Source organism: Marmota marmota, unplaced genomic scaffold, assembly GCF_001458135.2.
Source record: "Marmota marmota marmota unplaced genomic scaffold, marMar, whole genome shotgun sequence".
In the NCBI taxonomy this organism is placed as follows: domain Eukaryota; kingdom Metazoa; phylum Chordata; class Mammalia; order Rodentia; family Sciuridae; genus Marmota; species Marmota marmota.
Genome location: NW_026000016.1, coordinates 31,223,549 through 31,248,376, shown reverse-complemented (window position 1 = coordinate 31,248,376; position 24,828 = coordinate 31,223,549). Strand labels below are relative to the sequence as shown.

At 33.5% G+C, this 24,828-nt stretch overlaps 1 protein-coding gene across 1 annotated transcript in view; it reads right to left on the bottom strand.

Moving 5' to 3' along the window:
• Ush2a (usherin) overlaps positions 1–24,828 on the bottom strand; it is a 740,698-nt gene that overhangs the window by 589,740 nt on the left and 126,130 nt on the right. Inside the window, exons 10-11 of the mRNA XM_015483330.2 lie at positions 22,880–23,075; positions 20,136–20,266 (exon numbers count right to left, since the gene is read on the bottom strand). Coding sequence (XP_015338816.1) covers positions 20,136–20,266; positions 22,880–23,075 — 327 coding nt within the window. The remainder of the gene's footprint in view (positions 1–20,135; positions 20,267–22,879; positions 23,076–24,828) is intronic.

Below are 24,828 nucleotides of genomic sequence, written 5' to 3'. Positions count from 1 at the left end.
ATGCAATGACTTTTGGACCTGTTTATGGTAATTAATATCAAATACATGGTTGTGAACAGATGAGAAAGCATTGATGTACTGTAGGAAATGGTACATTATGCATAGAAAGTATATTCTGTTCAAAAATATTAAAGTATTTCCTTGAAAATTATCACTCTGGCAGAATAATCAATTCTCATGAGTAGGGTCCCTATTCCTTTTGATTCCATCTTCCATGGGTTGGACCTGAAAATACTTCATTCATTGATGGCTTTCCATTTCATCGAATTCATTTCAACTTCAGTCTCCTTCCTTATTAATCTATTTTCTAATGTCTCTTAATCATTTCTCTCTGTTCTGGTGCTATTGCTGCAGCCTACTGAGGCCTTATTGAGCATTACAATCAACCATTTTTCTCTCTTTTTATATACTTACAACTATATTTTCTGTTAATTTTTTGTATTTTCTTATTTATTGTTTTCTATTTCCATTTCTTTCAAAATAGCTTAGGTTAGACCCTCTCATCTTGAGGACACAACCACAGGCCACATTTTGACCCAAATTTAACAAAGGCTCAATGGTGTAGAAAACTCAGAAAATCATTTGTTTTCAAGATGGAATTGGAAGCATGGGGCAGAGTGAACCCCACATCTGATCAAGTGCACACTCCTCCCTGTATGGGTGTGAAGAAGTAAACACCCACACCTCCCCCTTCCCACATCGACATCCAGCTCCCTACATCTTTATAACTTGAATAGATTTCTAGTTCCTTGGTTACCAGAAACTGCTCCATAGACCAGCTTCAACAACATCAACCTGTGAAGTTTTATAAATGTAAAAGCTTTGTGCCCACCCCCAAATTTCAGAATCAGAATCTGCCTATTAAAAACACACTTAGGCCCAGGGTTGTGGTTCAGAGGTAGATCGCTAACCTAGTACATGTAAGTCACTGGGTTCGATCCTCAGCACCACATAAAAATAAAGATATTGTGCCCACCTATAACTAAAAAATAAATATTAAAAAAAACATACTTAGGATATTCACAGCACACTAATAGTTTGAGAACTGCTGTCTGGCAGACTCCTGCATCTTGACTGTGAGGCTCCCTTGATTGTGGGACTCAACACTTGTGGTTTCTTCAGCTAGATCCAATTACACAACAATCAGGAGAGAAACAACAGGGGTGGGGGGAATCTGGACCAGGGAGCAGGAAAACACTCCTACAATACTTCTTCCATGTCTCCTACAAGAATCCAGATGCATGCTGGGGACTTGACTGAAACCTTCTCATCTCATCAGCAGTATCTGTGGGGCTAGGTGCAGTAGGTAGTACAGGAATTGTAGCACAAAGGGACAAGGGCAGTGGAGGGACAGGTTGCAGCCAGACAGTTTGCTTCTTCCATTGAGTCAGGATCCCTAGCTACATGCACTTTAATTGTGGGTTCATAGACCCATTCTAAGAAACCTCAAGACACAGAAAAAAGTTCTTCAATTTGTGTACTTCAATAATTGAGTCATAAACCATATAAGGTGGAACATTTACCTAGAACTTGGTAAAGACATGAAGGTCTAGGCACAAACTATGTGGTGTCTCATTCTGAAAATTAGCTGACAATAACTGATCATTTCTGAATGTAGAGGGCTGGATTCACAAGAATGGGTACAAAGGTCCTAGCATACAAATGAGAAAACAAGGGGGAAATGAATCTCAGCTTGATGGAAAGGCTAATATCTGGGCCTCTGTCTGGTTCATTTAGACTTAAATTTCACTAGATGCAGAAATAGGAAAGGATAGTCCACCTGAAGATGCATGTCAAGAAACTCAAGCATGGAGTCAATGAACCAAGAAGGAAGTGCTGTGGCATCCTGGGAACTCACATTATAAGTACCTATACTAAGGACCATGCCTGCTCACAAGACAAATGGACTTCTTTTCCACAGTGCTGTGACTTAACATCTTTTGGCTCATGTAACACTTTTGGATCTGATGAAAGTATTGAACCTTCTTGCTTCAGAAATATAAAGAAGAAAAACACAGAAAGAAAGGAAAATACACAGATTCTTGCATACAGTTTAAGGTTTACACAGATACTCGGGGACTGTATATTAGAACTCCTCAATAATAATTACTCTTCATTTTCCTGTCTCCTATTAATATTGTCATTTCACTTTAGCTGTTCTTGACCTCAGTGTGAGTATTTTTAGGATTCAGTGACTCAGAGAATTACTTCATGCCATTCTCAAGATCTTGGCATTCACATAAGAAAGCATTACAATATTTCTTATGGAAGAATATGGCAAACATGCCACATCTTATGAGATTGGATTGAGTTTTAAAAGGCAAGTGCCAAAGGGAAAGTTCCCTTCCAGAACACACAGCGCACAAGGCACTCACTCAGGCCATTTGGGGCTGGCTTGATTCCTAAGTTATTATAACAAAATGAGACTTGAACTACTGCCTAATTTTCTTGTATGCTCCCTAATATTATTAAGGATTGCAATTTCATGAATTTAAAAAATGTCCTTGAATTCAATTTTACAGTTTATAATTCTGACACTGTTCACAACTTTTTTTAGTGTGTATTCTGGTATCCCAGTAAGTTTTTATCCCAGTAACATTTTTTTTTTTACACAATATATGTCTGACAAAATATTTCCATGGGTACTAATAATCCATACTCTCTCTCTAAATATACAGCATGAGAAAATAATAAAATTAAGGTAAAATATGTACATGATTTAGAGATAAACAATATAGAGGTTTTAAATTCATCAAAACTATCACTTTTATTAACATTCATATTCATTTCCTATATGTAGCTCTGCCTACACATCAAATTTAATAAAAATATTTTTATCCCTATAAAACTAATAACAGCAGATTTGGAAACAAAATATTTAAATTGGAGAATGTTTTTTAAACAAAAAAATTAACATTTTTAAAGATGTCTTAAAATTAAAGATTTCATAAAATTTAAAGATTTCATAAAATTTTAAACTTTATTTTTACACATGGAAAAGTACAAATGTACATAACCATAAAAAAAAAGACCTCTTGTTTGCTCCTTTCCTTTCTCTGCTCTCATTTCTAAGACTTTAGTACATATTATAGTGTGTAGCAATACTTCACTTCTTTCTACTGTTGAATAAATTTAATAGTATTCCACTGTGTCTTTATATTTCATTTTATTATTTATTTATTTCATTGGTTCACAGACAGTTAGATTATTTCTATATTTTGACTACTACTAATAATTTGGATTTTACATTTATGAATAAGATTTGTGAAGATGTTTGTTTTTCACTTGGATATACACAGAGGACTGAAACTTCTTGGTCACTGCATAACTGTGTTTAATACTTTGAGGAATATTAGACTTTTAAACTATGTCTAAAATTGGTTAACCATACTTGTGTGTGGCTATATCTCATTTTCCTACTTTATAATGTTTATTTATGTTTTTATCTCTTCTCTAATACAATGAAATTGATTACTATAGCTATATATTAAGCTTTTAGTTTTTTAATTTATTTTTTAAATACATGACAATAGTGGAATGCATTACACTCCTTATATTAAGCTTTTAAATAAAACTTTTAAATAAAGCTTTTAAATTAGAAATTTCCCATTTTTACTTCCCATCTTGTGAAAACTTTTTTAGCCATTTTAAAATTGCCACGTAAACTTTGATATGATTTGTCTAGACTGAGAAAGAAAAATCTCACTGGGACAATGACTAGAATTTCCTGTAATATCCTATACGTTAATTTGGAAGGAAGTGACCATTTTTTCTATGCTGTCTTCCAATCCATTAATATAAAACAACTCTCTCTTTAGATCTTTGGTTGCTTTCTTTTATCAGATTTTTGTGGATTGCAGCATTTAAATACATATCCTTAGCATACACATACATATCTTAAGCAATACGGAGTATTTGATTTCTGTGTTCAAATGCTCAAAACTAGAATTTAGAAATAGAATTTTTAGATGTGGATCTCATATTATGAAACTTCATGGAACTCATTTATTAGTTCTAAAGGTTTTTTTTATTACTTGTGATTTTCTACATAGATGATCATGTCAATGCAAATAACAACAATTCTATTTTTTTTTCCTTTCTAATCAGTGTGCCTTTTATATCCTTTTCTTGATTTACTGTGATGGCTAAACCACTATGTACTATAGTGAATACTAGTACTGAGAGTGGATATCCTTGTCTCATTTTTTATTTTACAAGAAAGAACTTAGTCTTTAATTTGAAAGTAGGATGTCATATGTAGGTAGTTTTTTTATGGTAATTTTTTTCCAAATGAAGGATGTTCTCTGTTACTTTTGTTTGTTTAGTGTGATTGGGTATTGAAATTTACCAAAAAATATTTCTGTCCCTATTATCATAATGTGGTTTTTCTGTCTTTAGCCTGTTAACAAGGTAAATTATATTGGTTGATTTTCAAATACTGAACCAGTATTACAATCCTAGAATAAAACCACACTGGTATTTGTTCATAATTATTATTTTCATGTTGCTGACTTCTATTTGCCAAAATTTTGTTAAGAATTTTGGTATCTATATTCATAAAATAAATATATGAATAAATATATTCATAAAATATAGGTGTTGGTCTATAATTTTCTTTTATGGGCCACGTTTGCCTGGTTTTGATAAACTTTGATAAAATACATTAGGAAGTGTTCCTTCCTCTCCTTTTTCTGTAAGAGATGAAGAACTGGCATTAATCAATCTAATGGTTTAGTAGCATTCTTCAGTAATCTGGGTGTGGATATTTCCGTTTTGGAAGTTGTTAAATTACAAGTTCAATTACCTTATTAGTTGTAGGGCTATTCTAAGTTATTTTTGGTATTAGTGAGCTGTGGCAAATTTTGCTTTTGAAACAGAACCTTCAATTCATCTAAGTTATACATGTATAGAGTTATTAGTAACATTATCTTTTTAATATCTGCAAGATCTTTAGTCATATTCCTGTTTCAATTCTGCTATTAGTAATCTATATTTTCTCCTTTTTTGTCAGTCTTGGTAGAGGTTGGTCAATTTTGTTGATTTTTCCAAAGAGCCAGAGTTTATCATTGATTCTTTTGTTTTAAACTTTATTGAATTCTGCTCCACTGTTTTACTATTTCCTTTATTCTTCTTAATTTTAGTTTATTTTGTTCTTTTTTTAAAATGGACGTCTAGATTATTGAGATATTTTCTGGTTTCTAAAGTAAGCTCATAATGGTACAAAATTTCTTATCACATAATTTTTAATATGTTGCATTATAATTTTTGTTCAGTTCAATATTTCCTTTTACATTCCTATTGATGCATTTTCTATGACCTGTGGTAAAATGTTTGTTTTGTTTTCAAGCAATTGAAGATTCTTTTTACCCTTATGTTGTTTATTTCTACTTTGATTTATTTTTTGTAGTCAACATATATTCCCTCCTTTATGGTTTTGGTTTTTTAAAAATATTTGCTGAGGTTTTATTGATAATCCAGGATATTGTCTATATTGGTATATAAACATTATATGTACATATTCTGCTGTTCATTGTCCATTGTTACATAATTCTTAATGGTTAAAGGTATTATTTACTTCTATTACTTTTGCTGATTTTTTGTTGAATTGTCCTATCAAATTGTTGAAAGGAGGATGTTGAAACTTCCACTGTGGGTTTTTCTGTTTGTTCTCACTTTTATCAGTTTTTTTCTTCATAAATTTGGCAACTCTGCTGTTTGGTACATATGCATTGATGGTTTATATGTCTTCTTGCTTAAGTGACTCTTTTATCATTAGGTAATGTTGGTCTCTAGAAATTTTTGAAATCTGCAAAAAAATTAAATAAAAATCTGCATTATTTAATATTAATATAGCGACTCTTAACTTGCTTTATGCTAACTTTGGTAAAGTAGAACATTTTTCATTCTTTCTACAACTTTTACTTTTTCTTACTGCTAATGAGTTACTTGAACATATTTCAGAATTCCATTTTTATTAATTGCAATATTTTGAGAACATATTTTTGGATGGCTTGTTTAGTAGTTGTTCTAGGCAATATATTGTATGTACATGATGTATCAAACATTTCTGTTTTAAAATCATTTCCAGTTAAGAGTGGAAAAATGTTCCATTTATATTATTTTGCCCTCTGTTTTAAATATAGTTATCTGAAACATTACTTTTGATATGTTGGGAACTACATGACAAAGCAATATAATTTTTGTTTCAACCAACAAATAGAAAAAATAGAGGGAAAAGTCATTTATCAATATTTTAACTGTCTCTGAAGTTCATTATTTCCTGACATTTAAACTTTCCTCTTTTTATGCTTTCTTTTTGTTCAGAGAAAATCTTTTAGCCAATAGATATGCTGGAGACAAATCTTAATTACCCTTCATCTGAGAATATCTGCATTTCCTCATTTTTGAAGCATATTTTGAAGCATATTTCCTCATTTTTGAAGAATATCTGCATTTCTTCATTTTTGAAGCATATTTTCACTAATATAGAGCTCCAGGTTGATTATTCTCTTCATTTCAGCATTTGAAAAATGCTGTCCACCTTCTCCTGATCTCTACAGTTTCTGATGAGAAATCATCAGCTGTCTTTGAAATTGATTTTACTCCAATAGGTGATATACTACTACTCTCCAGCTGCTTTTACTTTTTCTTTTGTTTTCAGAAACTTGACTTAAATGTGTTTAGAGTAGATTACTTTGGGTTTATATTGTTAAGATTTCATTAATTTTCTTGAGATTCTAGGTTGAAAATACTTTGTTAAATTTTAGAATTTTCAGACATCCTGTCTTCAACTTGTTTCAACACACTCATCTTCCTTACTCTTTTTTTCTAAGACTCTCATGACCTGAAAGTTATATCCCACAGGTCCCTAATGCCGAATTCATCTCTTTTTTCCACTCCATTTTACTTGTGCTGTTTAGATTGGGTAATTTCTATTGTGTTACCTTCAATATCACTAATCCTTTTTTTTGTGTCTTCCATTCTGCCCATTGTTCTTAGTCTACTTATTCATTGATCCCATCCACTGAGTTTTGTTTGTTTTTTTTAATTCCAGTCATTGAATTTTTTTAATTCTAAAATTTCAACCTGGTTCTTATTTATATCTTCTATTTCTTTGCTGAGACTATTTTTTTTCTAGTGTGTTCCTGTTATAGTTTAAATCTAGAATGTCCCACAAAAGCTCATCTATAGAGTATTTGGTCCCTAATCAGCAACATCCAGAGGTGAGGCCTTTAAAAAGGAAATGATTGGATCATGAGGGCTCTAGCCTCATCCATGGGTTAATGAATTTGATGGACAACTCCAAGTTATGGAATCAGCTCAGATGCCCTTTGAAAGATTAATGGATAAAGAAAATGTGTTATATATTCACAATGGAGTTTTACTCAGTCACAAAACTAAAATTATGGTATTTTCTGGTAAATGAATAGCACTAGAGAACATCATGCTAACTGAAATAAGCCAGGCTCAGAAACTCAGCAGTTGAATATTTTCTCCCATATGCAGCAGCTAGACCAAAATAAGGGGGGTGGGAAGGAGAATTAAACCAATGAAAATTAAAAAGAGATCAGCAGAGCAGACCAAATGGACAGGTGGGGAGGAAGCATGGATGAGAAAAGGAAGAAACAGAGGGATTGGACTGAACAAAGTGCTATGTGCACATATGAATATACTATAGTGGATTTCATCTTTCTGTATATCTATAAAGTACCACTTTTTAAAATTCTATATAAAGAGAAGGAAGACCAGTAGAGTAGCAGAACGAGAGCAAAGGAAGGGAAAGGGGAGGAAAGGAAGAAGTACTGGGAACAGAAGTGCAGAAAATCATATTTCATGCATGTGTGATTATGTCAGAATGGACCCACATGTTATGTATAACTGTACTTCACTAGTAAAAAAATTAAAAATGAAAAAAAAATAATTTGAATAGGGTGGGTACAGTGACACATGACTATAATCCTAACTACTCAGGGGGCTCTGAGACAGGAGGATTTTCAGTTCTGAGATCAAGCTGGACAATTAAATGACTCCATCTCAAAATTATATATATATATGACTAGGGGTATAGTTCAGTTGACTAGCACCCTTGGATTTAATCCTCAGTACTGTCAAAAGACAAAAATAAAATATCATAATTGGAATGAATTATTGGAAAGTAGAATCTTCTTGGAGAAAGGAGGTCACAGGGGGCATGCCTGGGAAGGGTTTATCTTATCTCTGTCCCCTTCTCTACTCCCTTATTTCTTACCTAGCTATCATAAACTGAGCAGCATTCTTCTGCCATGCCCTTCCACCATGATGGTCTTTCTCACCTCCGGCTCAGAGCCATGAAACCAGCTAATCACGCCCCCAAACCTCAAAAATCATAAGCCAAAATAACTCTTTTCTCCTTTGTCTATGTTTGGTACTTTGGTCACAGTTCTGATGGATTCTTTAAAATCCTACAATTCTAACTATTCTAACTTTTTTTTTTATCATGTTAGTGCTAATTTTGTTTATTCTTTTTTTCTCTTCTTAGTTCTTCATAAATTATTATTTTCTTCTTTTTACTGAAACCTGTACATTTTGATGTCAAAAGCTCTGGATCTTTGGAAAAATCTTCTGTTTTGGTTAGGCCTTTCAGCGAATAAAAAGGGAATTCTGTCTTGTATTGTTAGTTAAGATGGAAGCCAAGTTTTCCCACTGATACTTAGTGAAAGTGAGTCTTCCTGTACCACTGGACAGGGTTAGAAGTTCTTGCTCTTCACTAGATCTCTTAGGTTACCTATATAACTGATAGGGAAAGGACTTTCTCTATGTCAAGGAACCCTCAAGGTTTGTTTGGATAAACAAATAACATCAAGGTCCAGAGAGGATCCATATTTTAAAAAGTCGTTGCTTTGGCTTACCCTTCTACAATTCCACTCAAAAATTAGACCCATCATACAAGAGGTAAGGGAAAGGATCTAAAACTAGAAATGTGCTGGAACAGTCTGAACTGTCTTGTAATAGCACATTAGAGAATGTCTCTTTCAAATTCCATATTCAATGATATCTCATTAGTAGGCTGAAATTGACCAGAGTGGAATTTTTTTTGCCTGGAATAATCCATTCCTAAATATTTGTGAAGAACTACCCCAAACTGTCTACCACTTCATTGAAATGAACTTGAAATATAAATTTGGGTTCAGAAAAAATTTACTTTTATTTCTTGTAAATACTTATACTTCCATCTGACTTGTGAGATTGACAGAAAAATCTGCCATACTTGAATTCACATGGGTTTTGACAGTTAGTTAGGTTTTTAGTGCATAATCTTTCATTACTCTATACCAAGCTTACATAAACTTACATCTTCAGTGAGAAAAAAAAACTGTCCTCTAAGTGACAATTGTACATGATGCTAAGATTATTTAATGACCATTCTGAACAACAATCTATGAGATAATGGGGTCAATATGCTGATAGAGGTATCCTGTGCATGAATCTGTCACAGAGACAAGCAAGGGCAGCAGAGAAAAAAAAATATTTTGAGGAGAGTGAGGGAGAACTCTGTAAATGGACAAGCAAGTTTCGGAAACTCTAAGAATCACAGAGTCAGTAAGGCAACCTGGAGAAATGAACAAAGCAAGTTATACTTTTAAACTTGGCTCTCTGGGAGGAGGAAGATTACCTCAGAACAGTCATGTCGACATCTCATACATGCTGGGTAAATGTAAGCAGAAAAGCGCCAGTGGTCCCGATAATAGCAGCAAGTCAACCTTCCTACATATAGGAGAATCCCAGTCCTCACAAGCTTTAAATTCAGTTTGGAAACTGGCTGGTGTAAGAGTGATTGCTCTGTTCCAAAGAAGGAATTCACTCTGTGTACCCTCAATCCCCAGAATATAAGCTGCTACAACAGTCACAGCTGGAGCCCATTTTGATTTATTTAGCCCTGGCAGTGGGTCCCTTCATACTGTCAGAAGTCTGGGCATGGTACACACCTTACTAAGTGGAAAACAACCCCTCATCATCCTACAGCTTCAGGATCAGTGGCTGCTATAGTTGTATGCTCAACTTCTACTCAAACTTACTTAATAAAACTAGCCCACAGCATTGAGAATGTAGCTATAGTGCAAAGACTTAGTTTCACTCATTCCTGCTGATCAGGAGCTAGGAAATATCCCATCTATGTTCCACACAGTTCCAGGAACACATCAACCAGAAGCCCCATCCCCTGGCTTTATCTGCATTCACTGAGTGGAAACTAGGAAAGGTACACTTTCCAGTTTATACCCTTGGGACTCCAATTGCTGGTGTGAAAAAATAGCATTACCCATGTTTGTTCTTGGGGACCAGGGGAAAATTCCATTTATGTCCTATAACTCCAGACCCATGGCTACCAATGACACAAACCTTGTAACTACCTGCACTTTATTAAATGACCTAGGGACATTACCAATCATAATACACAGCTCTGAACCACCGATAACAAATCTATAATCCTGGTACCACCCATACTCAAACCACAAGACTTAGTGATGTTCTACTTCATAGCCCACAGACTTGAGATTTCAGATGCTGGTACCCAAAGTGCTGACATTACTTGTGCTTGTCCCTTGGGATATGTGGAAGGTACCATCTGGGCATCAGAGCTCTATGAAAGAAGATAACAATACTATAAGCTCCAGCAGCAATTTTAGTCACCCCTGCATTACCTAAGGATGGTCCCCTTAGTTTTCTACAAACTCAAATCTAAAGTTACTGGTATCATAGATATGAGCATCACCTGTTGTTGCCCCCCACCCTACGGTCTGGGGAAGGTCCCATCCCTTCCTAGTACCACAGGCCTAGACATCTTCCACATTCATCCTGATGTACTAGGGAAGGTCTCTTTCATATTATATATCATAGGTACCACGGTTGCTTGTATCATAGCACTTGGTTTCACCTGTGATTGACAAAAGGGACCTCGGAACATACAACCAAGACTGTGGCAGATGCCTGCCTCCCCAAGCACCAATGTGAGAATACTCAACTCTGAGGACACATACCTTTAGAAGCTATATGTACCACAAAGTCACGTAACTACCTTCATAAACTGTTGTGGTCTAGAGGCACTGAGAGACCTTGTTAACATCAAAGATGAATAAACCACACAAAAACTATATTTCTGAGCTTTCAAGCTTCACTCTAACCAAAAGCAAAGTGCCTACCCAACTGACATCCTATCTTTAAAAAAAAAAATCCTATAAAAGCTACTCCATAAAATTAGAAGGGCAAACATTATATCAAATGCACAGGCATCCACTCAAGGACATGAGAAGAAACATGAAACATGACATTATCAAAGGAAAACAGTGATTCTCCAAAACTGAATCCTTATTTTAAGGAAATCTATAAATGCCTGAAAAAAAAATTCAAAATAACAATCTTAAGAAAAGTCTGTGAGATGAATAATAATACATGTGACAATACAAAAATATAAGGAGAAAATTTTAGTATATATGTGAGAAATTCACTAAAGGGATTGAAGTCACCAAAAAAGAACCAATCATTAATACTGGAGTTAAACATCAATCAGTGAAATTAAAGATACACAGTAGGCTACAAGCAGTCAGAAGAATCTTTGAACTTGAAGACACATCTTTTGAACTAATACAGTCAGATAAAAAGAAAAAAAATATTAAAAAGAATGAAGAGGGGCGGGGGTTGTGGCTCAGTGACAGAGCACTTGCCTTGCACTGGTGAGGCACTGGGGTTTGATCCTCAGCATCACATAAAAATAAATAAATAAATAAAAGTTAAATTCTTTAAAGAGGAGGAGGAGGAGGAGCAGGAGGGAGAGGAGGAGGAGGGGGAGGGAGAGAAGCAGGAGGAGGAGGGAGAGGAGGAGGAGGAGGACACAAACTTTATGGGACAGTGTTAAGTGAACAATTATTTGCACTATAGTAATTCCAGAAGGTGAAGAAAAGGGGAAAGGCACCGAAAGCCTATTTCATGAAACAATAGCTGAAATTTCCCCAAACTTCAAAAAGATGTGGACATACAGATACAAGAAACCCAAAGGACTCTAACTAGATTTCACCGAAAAAGACCTTCACCAATGCATATTATAGCAAAAATGTCACTTGGACATGACAAAGAGAGAATGCTTAAAAAGAGAGAATACAGAATAAAGTCATATAAAAAGGAATGCTCCTTAAGACTTACAGCAGATTTCTTAGCATCAAGCTTAGAGTGCAGAAGAAAATGGAATGGTATATCAAAAGTACTGAAAGAGGGGGGCACTGCCAACCAAGAACCAAGAAATATTATACATGATAATATTACTCTGCCAAAAAAAAGATGAAATAAAGTATTTCCCACATGCGCAGAGATTGAAGGACTTTATCTCTGCAAGACCAGCCTTATAAGAAATGTGTAATGGAGTCCTACACTAGAAACAAAACAATGAAAACAATCACCATGATGGCACAAATATTCAAAATTTACTAGTAGAATGTATACATGAAATAGAGAAAAGAACCAAACCCAAGTATGATAGAAGACTACCAAATTTAAAAAATGATACAATAATAAGAGGGAAAGAAACCAAATATATGCAAAACAAGCAGAAAACAAGTAACAAATGACAGAAGAAAATTTAAACATACTAATAACTACCTTGAATGTAAAATGAATTAAATTCACCAATAAAAAGACAGATTCAATTTTGCAAAATAGAAATTTGCAAAGTAGATGTTTCCTTCACATGAATGTGAGTGAAATGAAACAATTTTTGAGGTCAAGAAAGGAAAAAGAGGTCTAAGAATCAAAAACGAAGAGAAGGAAATGATAAAAAGCACAGAGAAGCAGAAAAGCAACTCAGAGATAAATATGAAGCAGTCTATAATTTCAACCTCAGTTCCCCAGACGGAGGGGGAACTTGATTCACAAGCCCAAGGCAAGCCTACAGAGTACAGGTGAACCCCAAGGATGAACTAAGAACTAGCAATCTTAACACAGAAGAAACCCACAATTCCTTCAAGACTTAAATCCAGAGCATGGAATTGGGCTGAAAGTGAATACTTCTGGATTGCAGACTAGATTTGGAGAAGAAATCCAATGAATCACTCTCCATTTCTCAGAGTGCTCTAATGAAAACCATGTTGAAAGAGGGGATGGCAATTATTTGGGACTGAGCTATATAGATCAGAATACTCAGAACAATTACAATTTAGGGTCCCTAGGAATACACAACAGCAGAGACTGGATAGAAGATGGCAAAGATAGTCATGGAGAAGGGAAGTCCCACTGAGAAGTTTAAGTAGTAGGTAACTTGGGCTACAGAGGAAATGGTTGTCAGAGGCACCACCATCTGTCCCAAGGAGTGTGGACCCATCACATGTGTTTACAAGGGGGGCAGGACTGAAACCACTAAGATGTGGGTTGGTAGGTTGCTTGGTTCCTGGGGTTACCCCCTCCAGCACAGAATTCATGGGTTTGTTTGCTTCTCTCATTCCCTAACATCTTTGGGGATACAGATTACCTTGGACGTTTTCTATGCCCTAAACTGCACAGATTGGTGGGAGGGGGTTGGGAATGAGTAGACACCTGCCTGGCCCATGTCATGAACTAGTTGGGCTAGACATAACTCAGATATTTACTCTCTCTTTCTTTCTTTCCCTGGCCCCCTCCCAGTCTCTAGAGTGAATGCAGCCCTGGTGCAGACAAAATACCATTAACCCAGGGAAATGTGGAAAAGACTTCTGCCTACAAAGAACAAGTTTTTAGGAAGGAGCAGAGATAACTTCCAAAAAGGACCCAGTGGCAAGTTAATACCCAGGATATTACCTGGCAGATTCCAATATTATGCATCCCCAAAAGAAACTTCTCCAACCCTAGCATATCAGGAAAAAACATTTTTGGACTTGTTTTTCTTTCTTTCCTTTTCTATTTTTATATACATTTTTATTCTTTAATTGAACTTTTGTCTCTTACTTTCTTCTCACTTTCCCTTCCCTTTCTCATTTTCTTTCCTCTTTTTAAGTCTTACTTCTTCTTTCTCTTCCTCCCCTGTTCCACCTTTTAAAAATTATTTTGTTATTATTAATTATACCTTTATCAATATTTTGACTTAATCATTTTTTCTATATTATTTCCCCCTTTATTTTATTATTGCTGGTAGTTTAGTTTTGGGTTTTAAGTGGTTTTTAGTATACTTATACATTTGGTTTTCTTTACCATAGTTTGTATTTTCCTCTGTTTGGTACTAGGGATCCAGTTCTCAAAGAACAGCTACTCATTAAGAACACCCTAACATAAAAGTGAAAAATATATCCATCCCAACAGATGCACAAACCTCAACATATAAACACACACAAAAATGAAAAAAAAATAAGATAAAATGTCTCTTCCGAGTAAATAACTGGAACTGACTCCAAAATATCAAAGTAAAGGAAATTGCTGACATAATTCAAAATATTGCTGAAATTATCAATTATTCCAAAGAATATACAAATAAATAGCTGGATAAATTAAGAAAAATAATGAAGGATATGAAGGAGGTGTTCAATAAAATCATGGAGAATCTGAAAAAAAGTGAAGTGGATATCTTGGAAATAAAAAGCTCAGAAAAGCAAAAAGCTCAATTGAAAACTTCACAAATAAATATATAAAGAAGACTAAAGAATATCAGGGCTTGAAGACAAGGTGGATGAACTAGCATTTATTTCCGACAGTAATAGAAAATAACAAGAAACTACAAATAGAATGTGTAAACACTCTGGATCAACATTAAAAGACCAAACTGATAACTTTTAGGTTTAGAGGAAGAAGTAGCGGTACAGACTAATGGCACAGAAGACCCATTCTTTGAAATAATAGCAGGAAATTGCCCAAGGCATGGGAAATATATGGACAGCAAGATAAAGAAGAAATTTAGAATCACAAAAAGACATGATTAGAATAGAACCTTCCCATGACATATTATAATTAACTGTCAAATGTACAGAAACAAATAAAGAATATCAAAAGTGCAAAAGATAAGTGTCAAGAATTGTCACCTATAAGGGCAAATCCCTCAGAATAATAGCAGATTTCTTAGTAGAAACTCTAATGATGTATTTCAACCTCTGGGGGGGAAAAACGCAATCCTTGATTACTATATCCACCAAAATAATCCTTCAGGATTGAAGAAGATGAAACCAAGACCTTCAGAGGTAAGAATAAACTATAGGTATTCATTATCCACTAATCCAGCATTGCAGAAGATACTTAAAAAGAATCATAGACAAGAAGAGGAAAGAAGACAAACATAATCATGAAAGCATAGAAAATAATAAACCTTATTAGAAGAGAGGAGAGGGGAATGACAATGAGCAAAGAATCACACATGGTTAGTTTAGTAAACCAATAAACCTCTGAGATGAATAAGGAAGAAAAATTAACATGGATCATTCAAAACAACCAGAAGAAAAGTAACAAAATTTCAGGAACTAGTACAATACTTTCCATAATAATGCTGACATATAAATGGTCTTAATTCTATAGTTAAAAGACACAGACTAGCTGGCTGAATTAAAATTAAATTAAAACAAAACAAAACAAAAAAAAAAAAACAATTGTTTTCTGCGTGCAAGAAACTTACCTCACTGGCAAACACATACACAAGCTGAAGTTAAAGGAGTAACAATAATATTCAAATCAAATGGAATCTAAATGCAAACAGGAATAGCTATACTTCTATTTAACAACATAGACTTCAAGTCAAAATTGATCAAAAAAGACAAGATTCACTACATATTAAGGGTAGTGAATTCTTCAAGAAAAAATGATTATCAACATATATGCACTGAATGTTAGAGCACCTAATTTTGTAAAATAAAAACTACGGGACATAAAAGGAGAGAGGTAGGGCCTAGGATAATAATGTTGAGCGACTTTAAGACTTCATTCTCATCAATATATAGATCCTCCAGGCCAAAAAAAAATCAACAAAGAAACATCAGAGTTAAATTACATTATAGATTAAATGGACTTTAAAGATATCTACAGAATATTACTTTCAACAGCTGCAGAATATATATTCTTTTTATCACCAAAACTTTCCCCCAAACATTTCATATTTTAGGCCACAAAGCAAGTTTTATCAAATACAAAAAAGGAAATAATTTGTTTCAACTCATGAAATCATAACTGAATTAGACTAGAAATTAACAGAGAAACTATAAAAATTATACAAACAGATGAAAATTGAATACTATACTTTTGATTGGACAGTTGAGTCACTGAAGAAATCAGGGGAAATTTAAAAATTCCTAGAATCAAATGAAAAAGAAAATGCAACATACCCATTCCTCTGGATATACTGAAAGCAATTCTAAGAGGGAATTTACAGGTATAAGTTCCTATATTAAATAAACAGCCAGGCATGGTGGCACATGTCTGTAACCACAGTGACTCAGGAGGCTGAGGCAGGGAAATCACAAGTCTGAGGCCAACCTCAGCAACTTAGAAATCCCCTGTTTTAAAATAAAAACAAATAAATAAAAAGGGCTGAAGCTATAGCTCAGTGGTAGAGTGCCCCTGGATTCAAGTCTCAGTATTACAAAATAAATAAATTTTAAAAAACAAAACAGAGATCATAAATAAGTGATCTAATGATGCATCTCACAGTCTTAAAAAAGAATCAAACCAAACCCAAAATTAGTTAAGGGAAAAGAATAATAAAGATCAGAGAAGAAATAAATGAATACAGTCTAAAATTATAATACAAAGAATAAGTGAAATTGAGTTCTTTGAAATAATTAACAAAAATGAAAACCCATTGGACAAAGAGCCTAAAAGAAATACAGAAAATACCCAAATAAATAATAGTACAGACAAAAATGAAGATATTTGTATAGATACCAGTAAGATATTTTTGAAAAATTATATGCAAATAAATTAGAAAGTCTCAAAGAAATGGAAAAATTTATAGACACATATGACCTTCCAAAATCAAACCAACAGAATATAAAAAGCCCAAATATATTAATAACAAGCAATGAGGTTGAAGTAGTAATAAAGAATCTCCCACCAAAGAAAATCTCAGGACTAGTTGGATTCACAAGTAAATTTTGTCAGACTTTTGAGAAGCTAATATCAATATTCCTCAAAATACTGCATAAAATAAAAAAGGAAGTAACTCTCTCAAACTTATTCCATAAAGCCATCATTACCTTGCTATCCCAAACTGATAAGAACAAAAACAAAAATGTACAGCAATATCCTGATGAACACAGATATAAATTCTTAATAAAATATATGCAAATAAAATTCAACAATATATGCAAAAGATCATACACCATGATCAAGTTGATTTCATTACAGGAATGCAAGAATGATTCAAGATATTTAAACCAATATATTTAATACAGAACATAAAAAAAAATCAAAGATAAAAAAAAAATCATAAGATCGTCTCAATAGACACAGAAAAAAAGCCTGTGAGAAAATTCAACATATGTGCATAATAAAAACCATGTATAGAAGGATCAGATTTCAACATACTAAAGGCTATATACAACAAACCCATAGCAAATATTATACTGAATGGGGAAAAACTGAAAGCATTTCCTATAAAATCAGTAACAAAACATAGCTATCTCCCATCACTGCTCTTATTCAATATACAACTTGAAATTTTTGCCACAGCAATAAGGCAAGAGAAAGAAATTAAAGGTATACAAGTAAGAAGAAAGTCAACTTACCCATATTTGCAAATGATGCTTCTACATTTAGGGACCCTAAGAACCACACTAAAAGACCTTAGATTTGAAAAACAAACATTGCACAGTAACAGAAAACAAAATCAACATACACCAATCAAAAATTGGTAACTTTCCTATACAACAATAATGAACCCACTAAGAAAGAAATCCAGAAAATAATCCCATTCACAATAGCTTCAAAAACATAAAATACCTAGGAAAAAACTTAACCTAGAAGGTAATAAACATCTTCAATAAAACTTATAAAATAACAAAGAAAGAAATTAAATAAGATACTAAGTGATGGAAAGACCTTCCATCTTCATGGATAGGCAAAATTAATATTGTTAAAAATGGCCATACTACCAAAAGCAATCTATAAATTCAATGCAATTCCTATCAAAATACCAATGATTTTGTATACAGAATTTTATAAATCCTTAAATTCATGTGAAATCACATAAAAACGAGAGTAGCAAAAGCAATCTTGAGCAAAACCCAAAAACAAATGAATAAAGAAAATGTGGTTTATATACACAATGGAATATATTTGGCTGTAAAGACAGGATTATATTACCCTGTCATTTGCAGCAACGTAGATAAAACTGGAGGCTATTAACTGAAATAAGCCAGACATATGAACAAATAATATCACACATTCTCACATTTGTGGAAATTAATAAATTTACCTTAGAGAAGAATGGAATAGAATAGTGGTCACTAGAAACAGGTAAGACACAAAGAAAGATAGAAAGTAACTCAGGAAGGGGCACCAAAATACAGTTACAGTGGAATAATTAGGTCCTCCCCTCACTTTCTTTCTTTCTTTTTTCTTTTTCTTTTTTTTAACAGCACAGTAGGGTAATGACTAATTTAAAACAATCTGTATTTCAACGTGTCATAGAAGAGTATGAAATTCCCATTACATAAAAATCATTGATAGAAACACTTTTTACCCTAGTTTTATTTTTACACATTATATACATGTATCAGGTTACCATAATGTACCCCATTGGATGTACAAATATTATGTTTCAATGAATTTTTTTTAAATCCAAGACATCAGGGCTCAGGAAAATCTCTCTTCACTCCTCCAGTATTTTTTCAATAAATATTTATTAGGTGCTATTATTTGAAACAATTCTGTTTATGTTAGAGTAAGTAAACAAATTAACAAAGACTATAATAAAAATAACATGGAGAGATGTGAAAAACAGAGACTTGACAATGACTTATTGTGTAATTATTTGGTAAGTTGAGATTTTTTTAAAATTTATCAAAATTTGAATTGTGGCTTCAATGACAAGCAAGACAACTGTTCTGAAAGTTCATGGTAGATATATAAAGATAAGGTATATGAAGATGCAGTCAGAATTTACTAATCCATAAATAAATGATTGTACTATGACTCTTTCTGAGCAAATAGCCCTTTGATAGCATGAAATAAAAATAGTTGAAACTGTCATTGTTTATTCTTTTACTCTTCATCTTTTTAATGAAGCATATGATATCCTCTTATTAACATACTATAGTTACTCTTAGGGCTCTAAAATATATATTTTGTCCTAGTTTATATTTTTCTTTTATAGTAGAAAAACAGTTTTGCATGCATGCTCAAAGTTATATAACAAACGTGTTTTTGTCTTGAGCTTATTGTTTACAAAAAGTACTTGTAACTAGATTGCAGTTTATGCTCCTCGCCACTGTATTCTAAATTATTTATAACAGAATATGTAATTATTAAAAATTAATATAATGGAATTGCTTCTTCAAAACATATTTTTGTTTAACTATTTTCAGAATTTTCACTAAGAACAGATAAAAACTTTAGCTAAAGACCCCCCTTTAAATATGGAGCTTCTGCTTTGGCTTGAGATAGGATATATGGACCCAAGTTAGTTTGAATCTACATTTAAGTAGGTATATATCAATATTTGTAATATAAGTAATAAGAGTATTTAAAAACCATAAAAATCCATTGAACTTTCATGTTAAGAGAAAAATTGGAATAAGAAAATTAGAAGTAGGGTTATTATGACTTCCATTTGGATATTCACATAAGTGACTTTGCTGTACTATCTTCCATGGAACTTTGGGGAAATTTCTTATTTATTAATCATTTATGAGTATTAATTTATCAATAATTTCAGACATATTCTTGGTTTACTTTCCAGTTTACTTGGAACTCTAATCCTCCAATTTTGTGACATTTGCAAAATTAAAACTAAAATGAACCTTTTTAGTAGTGCCATATTTCATGTCTATGATAAACACTGCACAAGATCCCTCCTTAAGTGAGAAAGGAGCTCTATAAAATGCAAACACAAACAGAGAACTTCTTGGAAAATATGGTCTTCCATTGCACAGGGGCCATATCTCTCAAAAGTACTTTCTGGAAAAGAAAGCCATTTTTTATCTTCAATATGGAAAAAAACTCACCAGATCACAAAGGAGGCTCCTGTTTCTAGTTCCAGCTTTATCACAGTCACAGGATTTGCAAACATCAATGGCTGAAGGATCTGCACCCACTTGTCGGAAAAAGTAATCCTTGCACAGTTCACAGTTCCTCCCTGCGTCAGAGAAAGGTTATGCATTGTGACTTCCAATTCATTAAAATCAGCTGCATAATTCAAAATTAAAGACTGTATTCCTTTGAGAGAATTCTATAATTTTCGGGACGTCCATTTTAATGCACCTTTCATCTCTACCTGCCAATTTAGTGATCCAGAGCATATGAAACAATGAACCTGTTACAAACTGTGCTTTCCTTCATTAAACTCCCATCTGTTATATAATACCTCACTTCTAAAAAGCTATGCTTTGTAAGGATCCATACATTTTAAAAGAATTCCTTTCAAAACTTAAAACTTTTCTTCTATGACCAGGCTCTTCATCTCTACCAAATAAGAGAAATTTCTACTTGTAGTAGATGATACTTATATAGTTAGAAGAAGGAAGGTAGCATTAGATATATTTTACCAAAACTCAATTTGTAAAATTGGAGACTTCTCTTAATGTAATTGATTATTCTATAGTTAACATGATTAAAAGTAAATGCTTCTGTTAGTGGTCATTATTTTTCATTCAAATATCCAAATAGAAATTTAATATATTTGGATATACCAAGTAATATTCCTATTAAATGTTAGAATAGTTTTGCCATTTTTTATATATGGAAAAAGCCCTACAGTACAAAGAATGTGAGTAGCATATAAGATAGCAGAAATAAACTCATAGCTATTGATTTTCTCTTTAAACATTATGCACTTTGCTCAAATATTGCTTAAAATGTCCCAATTTTAGACTACAGAAATAAATGAAAATTCACATTTATGGATCCTGGTTATGGACTAATTAAATGAATTTATAATGTTTCTAAAATATTTCCATTTGTATATGCTGATGGCTCCCAAATCTGCCTTCAATCTAGAAATCTCTCCTTTATTTATCATCCAATAAATATTTATGAAGTGATTGCCATGTTGCAAACCTTGTCCTAAATACTGAGAAATGTAGTAGTAAGCAAAACACACAACATCCATTTCTCATCACAGAACTTTCTTCAGTCTAGTGGGTAAAATCAATCTTAAATGAGTAGGAATAGATATACACTTCTCAAGAGTGAGAAGCCTAAGATACCACTAAAGAATATGGATGATTCTGATCTTTTCTGAGGCACCATAAAAGGTTTAGAATAAAGAAACTATAGGATGATTTCCACCTGCCCACTAGAGTGTTCTTCCTATAACTCTTGGACACACACACTGAACATGTCCAAAACAGTATTTGGCATCTTCTCTCTTAGCTTGATCCTCCTGAATCTCCTAACTTGATGGGCAGTGCCAACATTGACTCTACTGCTAAAGCTGGAAGATTAGTTATCAATCTTGACTGGCCTCTTCCCTGAACCTACTTCCTGCTTACAAAATGCTCTCCTTTTTCAATTCTAAATGTCTCTTGGTTACACTTCTATCAACATCTGTTTAAATGTATCTCACCATTATTTCTGACCTGGGCAATTATAGCACACAACTAACTGTTTTTTCCAAACCATTCTTGACCTTCTCCAATCCATTCTCCCCTGGACAACCAAATGGATCTTTGAAAAAACACAAAACTGATTACATCCCTTTCACATGTAAAACCCTTAAGTGTCATCTTATTGACCTTGGTACCCTCAGTGATCTGACTCCCCTACCTTCCTTTCTTTTATTTTTTTAATCCACCAGCCATTTCTCCTCCCATTTCTCCAAAGGTATCATGTTTCAAGCTCCTCTAGGCCATTGCAGATGTTTTCCTTACTGGCTTCCCCACCTGATTAACTCCCATTGTACTTGCCATGTCCTAGCACTCATAGAACAACTTTGGAATTGTTCCTTCAATAGTCTGCCTTTCCTACTATAGAATAACTCAAAGGCAAGAAAATCCATTATCTTATTCATCTTCATATCTCTAGACCTAGCCAAGTCCTTGTGAAACCTTATGTCACCAATAATCATCTAATAAATTCATTCATGCTTCACAGCATCAATTTCAGATCCACCACACTTGGGCCATGATATTTAATAAATTCAGATGCTGCCTATTTCTGTTTATAACATACTGCCCTTCAGAAAATAGTAATTTTCAATGACTAGTCAAAATGTTTTAAAACAGGAATTTATCACTTTCTGCATTTAATTAGTATTTTACAGAAGATTGCCATTTTTTCCATGCCAAGTCTGAACAAATGTAAACACCCCCATGTGAGAGAAAACAGACATAAGGAAGATAAAAGTGACAAAAGAACACTTGTTTGGGGATTTTTTTTCTTCAAACTAAACATTTCTGAATCATGAAAATGTATTTATGATTCAGTCAAACAGTGTGAATCCTTTAAAAAAAAAATTTTTCCTGGGTTGAGGATGTAGCTCAAAGATGAAGCACTTACCTAGCACATATGTGACCCTGAGTTCAATCCCTAGCACCACAAGAAGAAAAAGAAAGAAACTCCTACAGAAAAGATATAGTTCAGAACAAGAGTGTCATTTGGAATTAGGGAAATTTGATGAACCAGCTTTGTTTTTCAAACCTCATAGTATGTAAGCCCATTCTTACATAAGATAACAATAAATACTGTGCATTGTTTATAGGTGCACACAGGCTTCAGGGGCCAAATGAGCAATTTACCATTTGCTGGTTACCTGTAGTGTTATGCTGGCAGGCATCACAGACTCCTCCTCCTCCTCTCTGATGCTCAAGAGGAAAAGGATCTACAGAGGCATTGTAATGGCAGCTCTTGGAATGGCCATTGCACTCACAAGGTTTACAATTGAAAGCATGAAGGTGATTGCCTCTGCGGAAAGGCTTGTCATTATACAGTGGCAGGCAGCGATCACACTGGAACAACAAAATCATATAAGAACAATAAATATCATCTCAGATTTTTTTCTATTAATAATCTAGTCTTTCTCACTAAATGGAAAGCTAATATTCATTATTTAAAAGTCAAGGATCACTGTATTTGAAAAATGTTTATAAGTCAGAAAAAAAAACTCATTATAGGCAAGAGTTATGCTTGTTACAAAACCCTTAAAAATGTCGAAACACTAAAACTTCATACCCTCAATTATAACTGTAAAGGAAAACCAAAAATAATAAAACTAATGTTAATTTAGTACGTTAAAACATTACATATACATACCTGGAAAACCAAGTTACTTTATTTCTTTGCAAAAACTTTATCAACAGTACTTTGAACAATGATGCCCTCTTGTACCATACCTTATTATTCTAAATAAGCATTTTTTCCCCTATGCCTTGGTGAACTGTGATTCTCATTCCAAAATTTGGATCAGCTTTCAACATTTTGACCTTTGTGCTTTTAGTGTTGTGAAACATCCCTGAGAATTGCTCTAATGTAGTAATTTGGCTAGCATTACTTCCTCAGGGGTATCTTCACCTTATTCTTTGCATGGCAACCACTTTCCTCACTGATGGGAATTTCACCCTCTCTAAGGAGCCTGGCTGTACATCTAGAATCTCTCAAAGGGCAACAATGATTAACTTTTTCTTATAAATCCACTAAAGTTCAATTTGAATTTCACCTGCACATTTTCTTTCTTCACAATGTTTTAATTTTTGTCAGCCAATTCCCTTGCAGTGAAAGATGGTGTTTGTCAAGTGTCACATGAGTATATCACTAACAAAGAGGTAACACAGTCACATGATTCTCTGTGAATAAACTGGTTCTGAAAGTGCTATGATCAGTCCAATATTCTTCAAAAGAAGAGTTATAACTTGTCACTAGTTATAATGTGTATCTCTTATAAGTTTCCACAGTAATTTCTGGATTGAAGAGCCAGCAGCTAAGTGTGTGTATGTAACATAAGATTAAAAAAAGGAAATAGAAAAATTATAGGTTATTTGACCACCAAGTCCAAATATTAACATGATATAATTCCTTTTCAAACTTGCATGTATACCTTTTATATTTTCAAAATTTGTACTGTGTACCCCATAAATTACATAGCCCCATATTTTAAGTATCATGAATTTACTGCATTATTTATCATGATTTCCACAAAATAACTCTTTTAATCATTCTGCAATTATTATACATTCAGTTTTGCTCCACACTTATTTTTTGTGGAGAGTGCCAATGTATCTGTGTATTTCCTTAAGAAAATTGTAAGGGATGAAATAATATTTCAAGTAATAAAAACATTTTTATAGATTTTGTTAAATATTACTTTTAGAAAAATTAAGTTTTACCATATTAAATTATCTCTTCACTATTTTGATTTTTTAAAAAGTATTAATCACTGTGGTTTTTTATATATATTATGTCTTTGATTACTAGTGAAGCCAAATATTCCTTATCTACTTTTTGGTTATACAGTCCTTTTTAAAAAAAAGCATTGGGAGGATCCAACATGGCGGCGAGAGGGGAGGCAGCACTTTCAGTACTTCCTCAACAACGGGGTCAGAGAGACGCATGGATACGCTTAGATTCGACCTGCTGAGAAACTCCTAGCAAAATTCCACTAAAGAGAGATCGGCCGGGAATCGGTAGGATTTTTGGAGGTGACAGTCTGCACTAGACGAGTGAATCTCCGCCACGCAGCGCAGAGGTCCAGACCCTGTCTCTTAT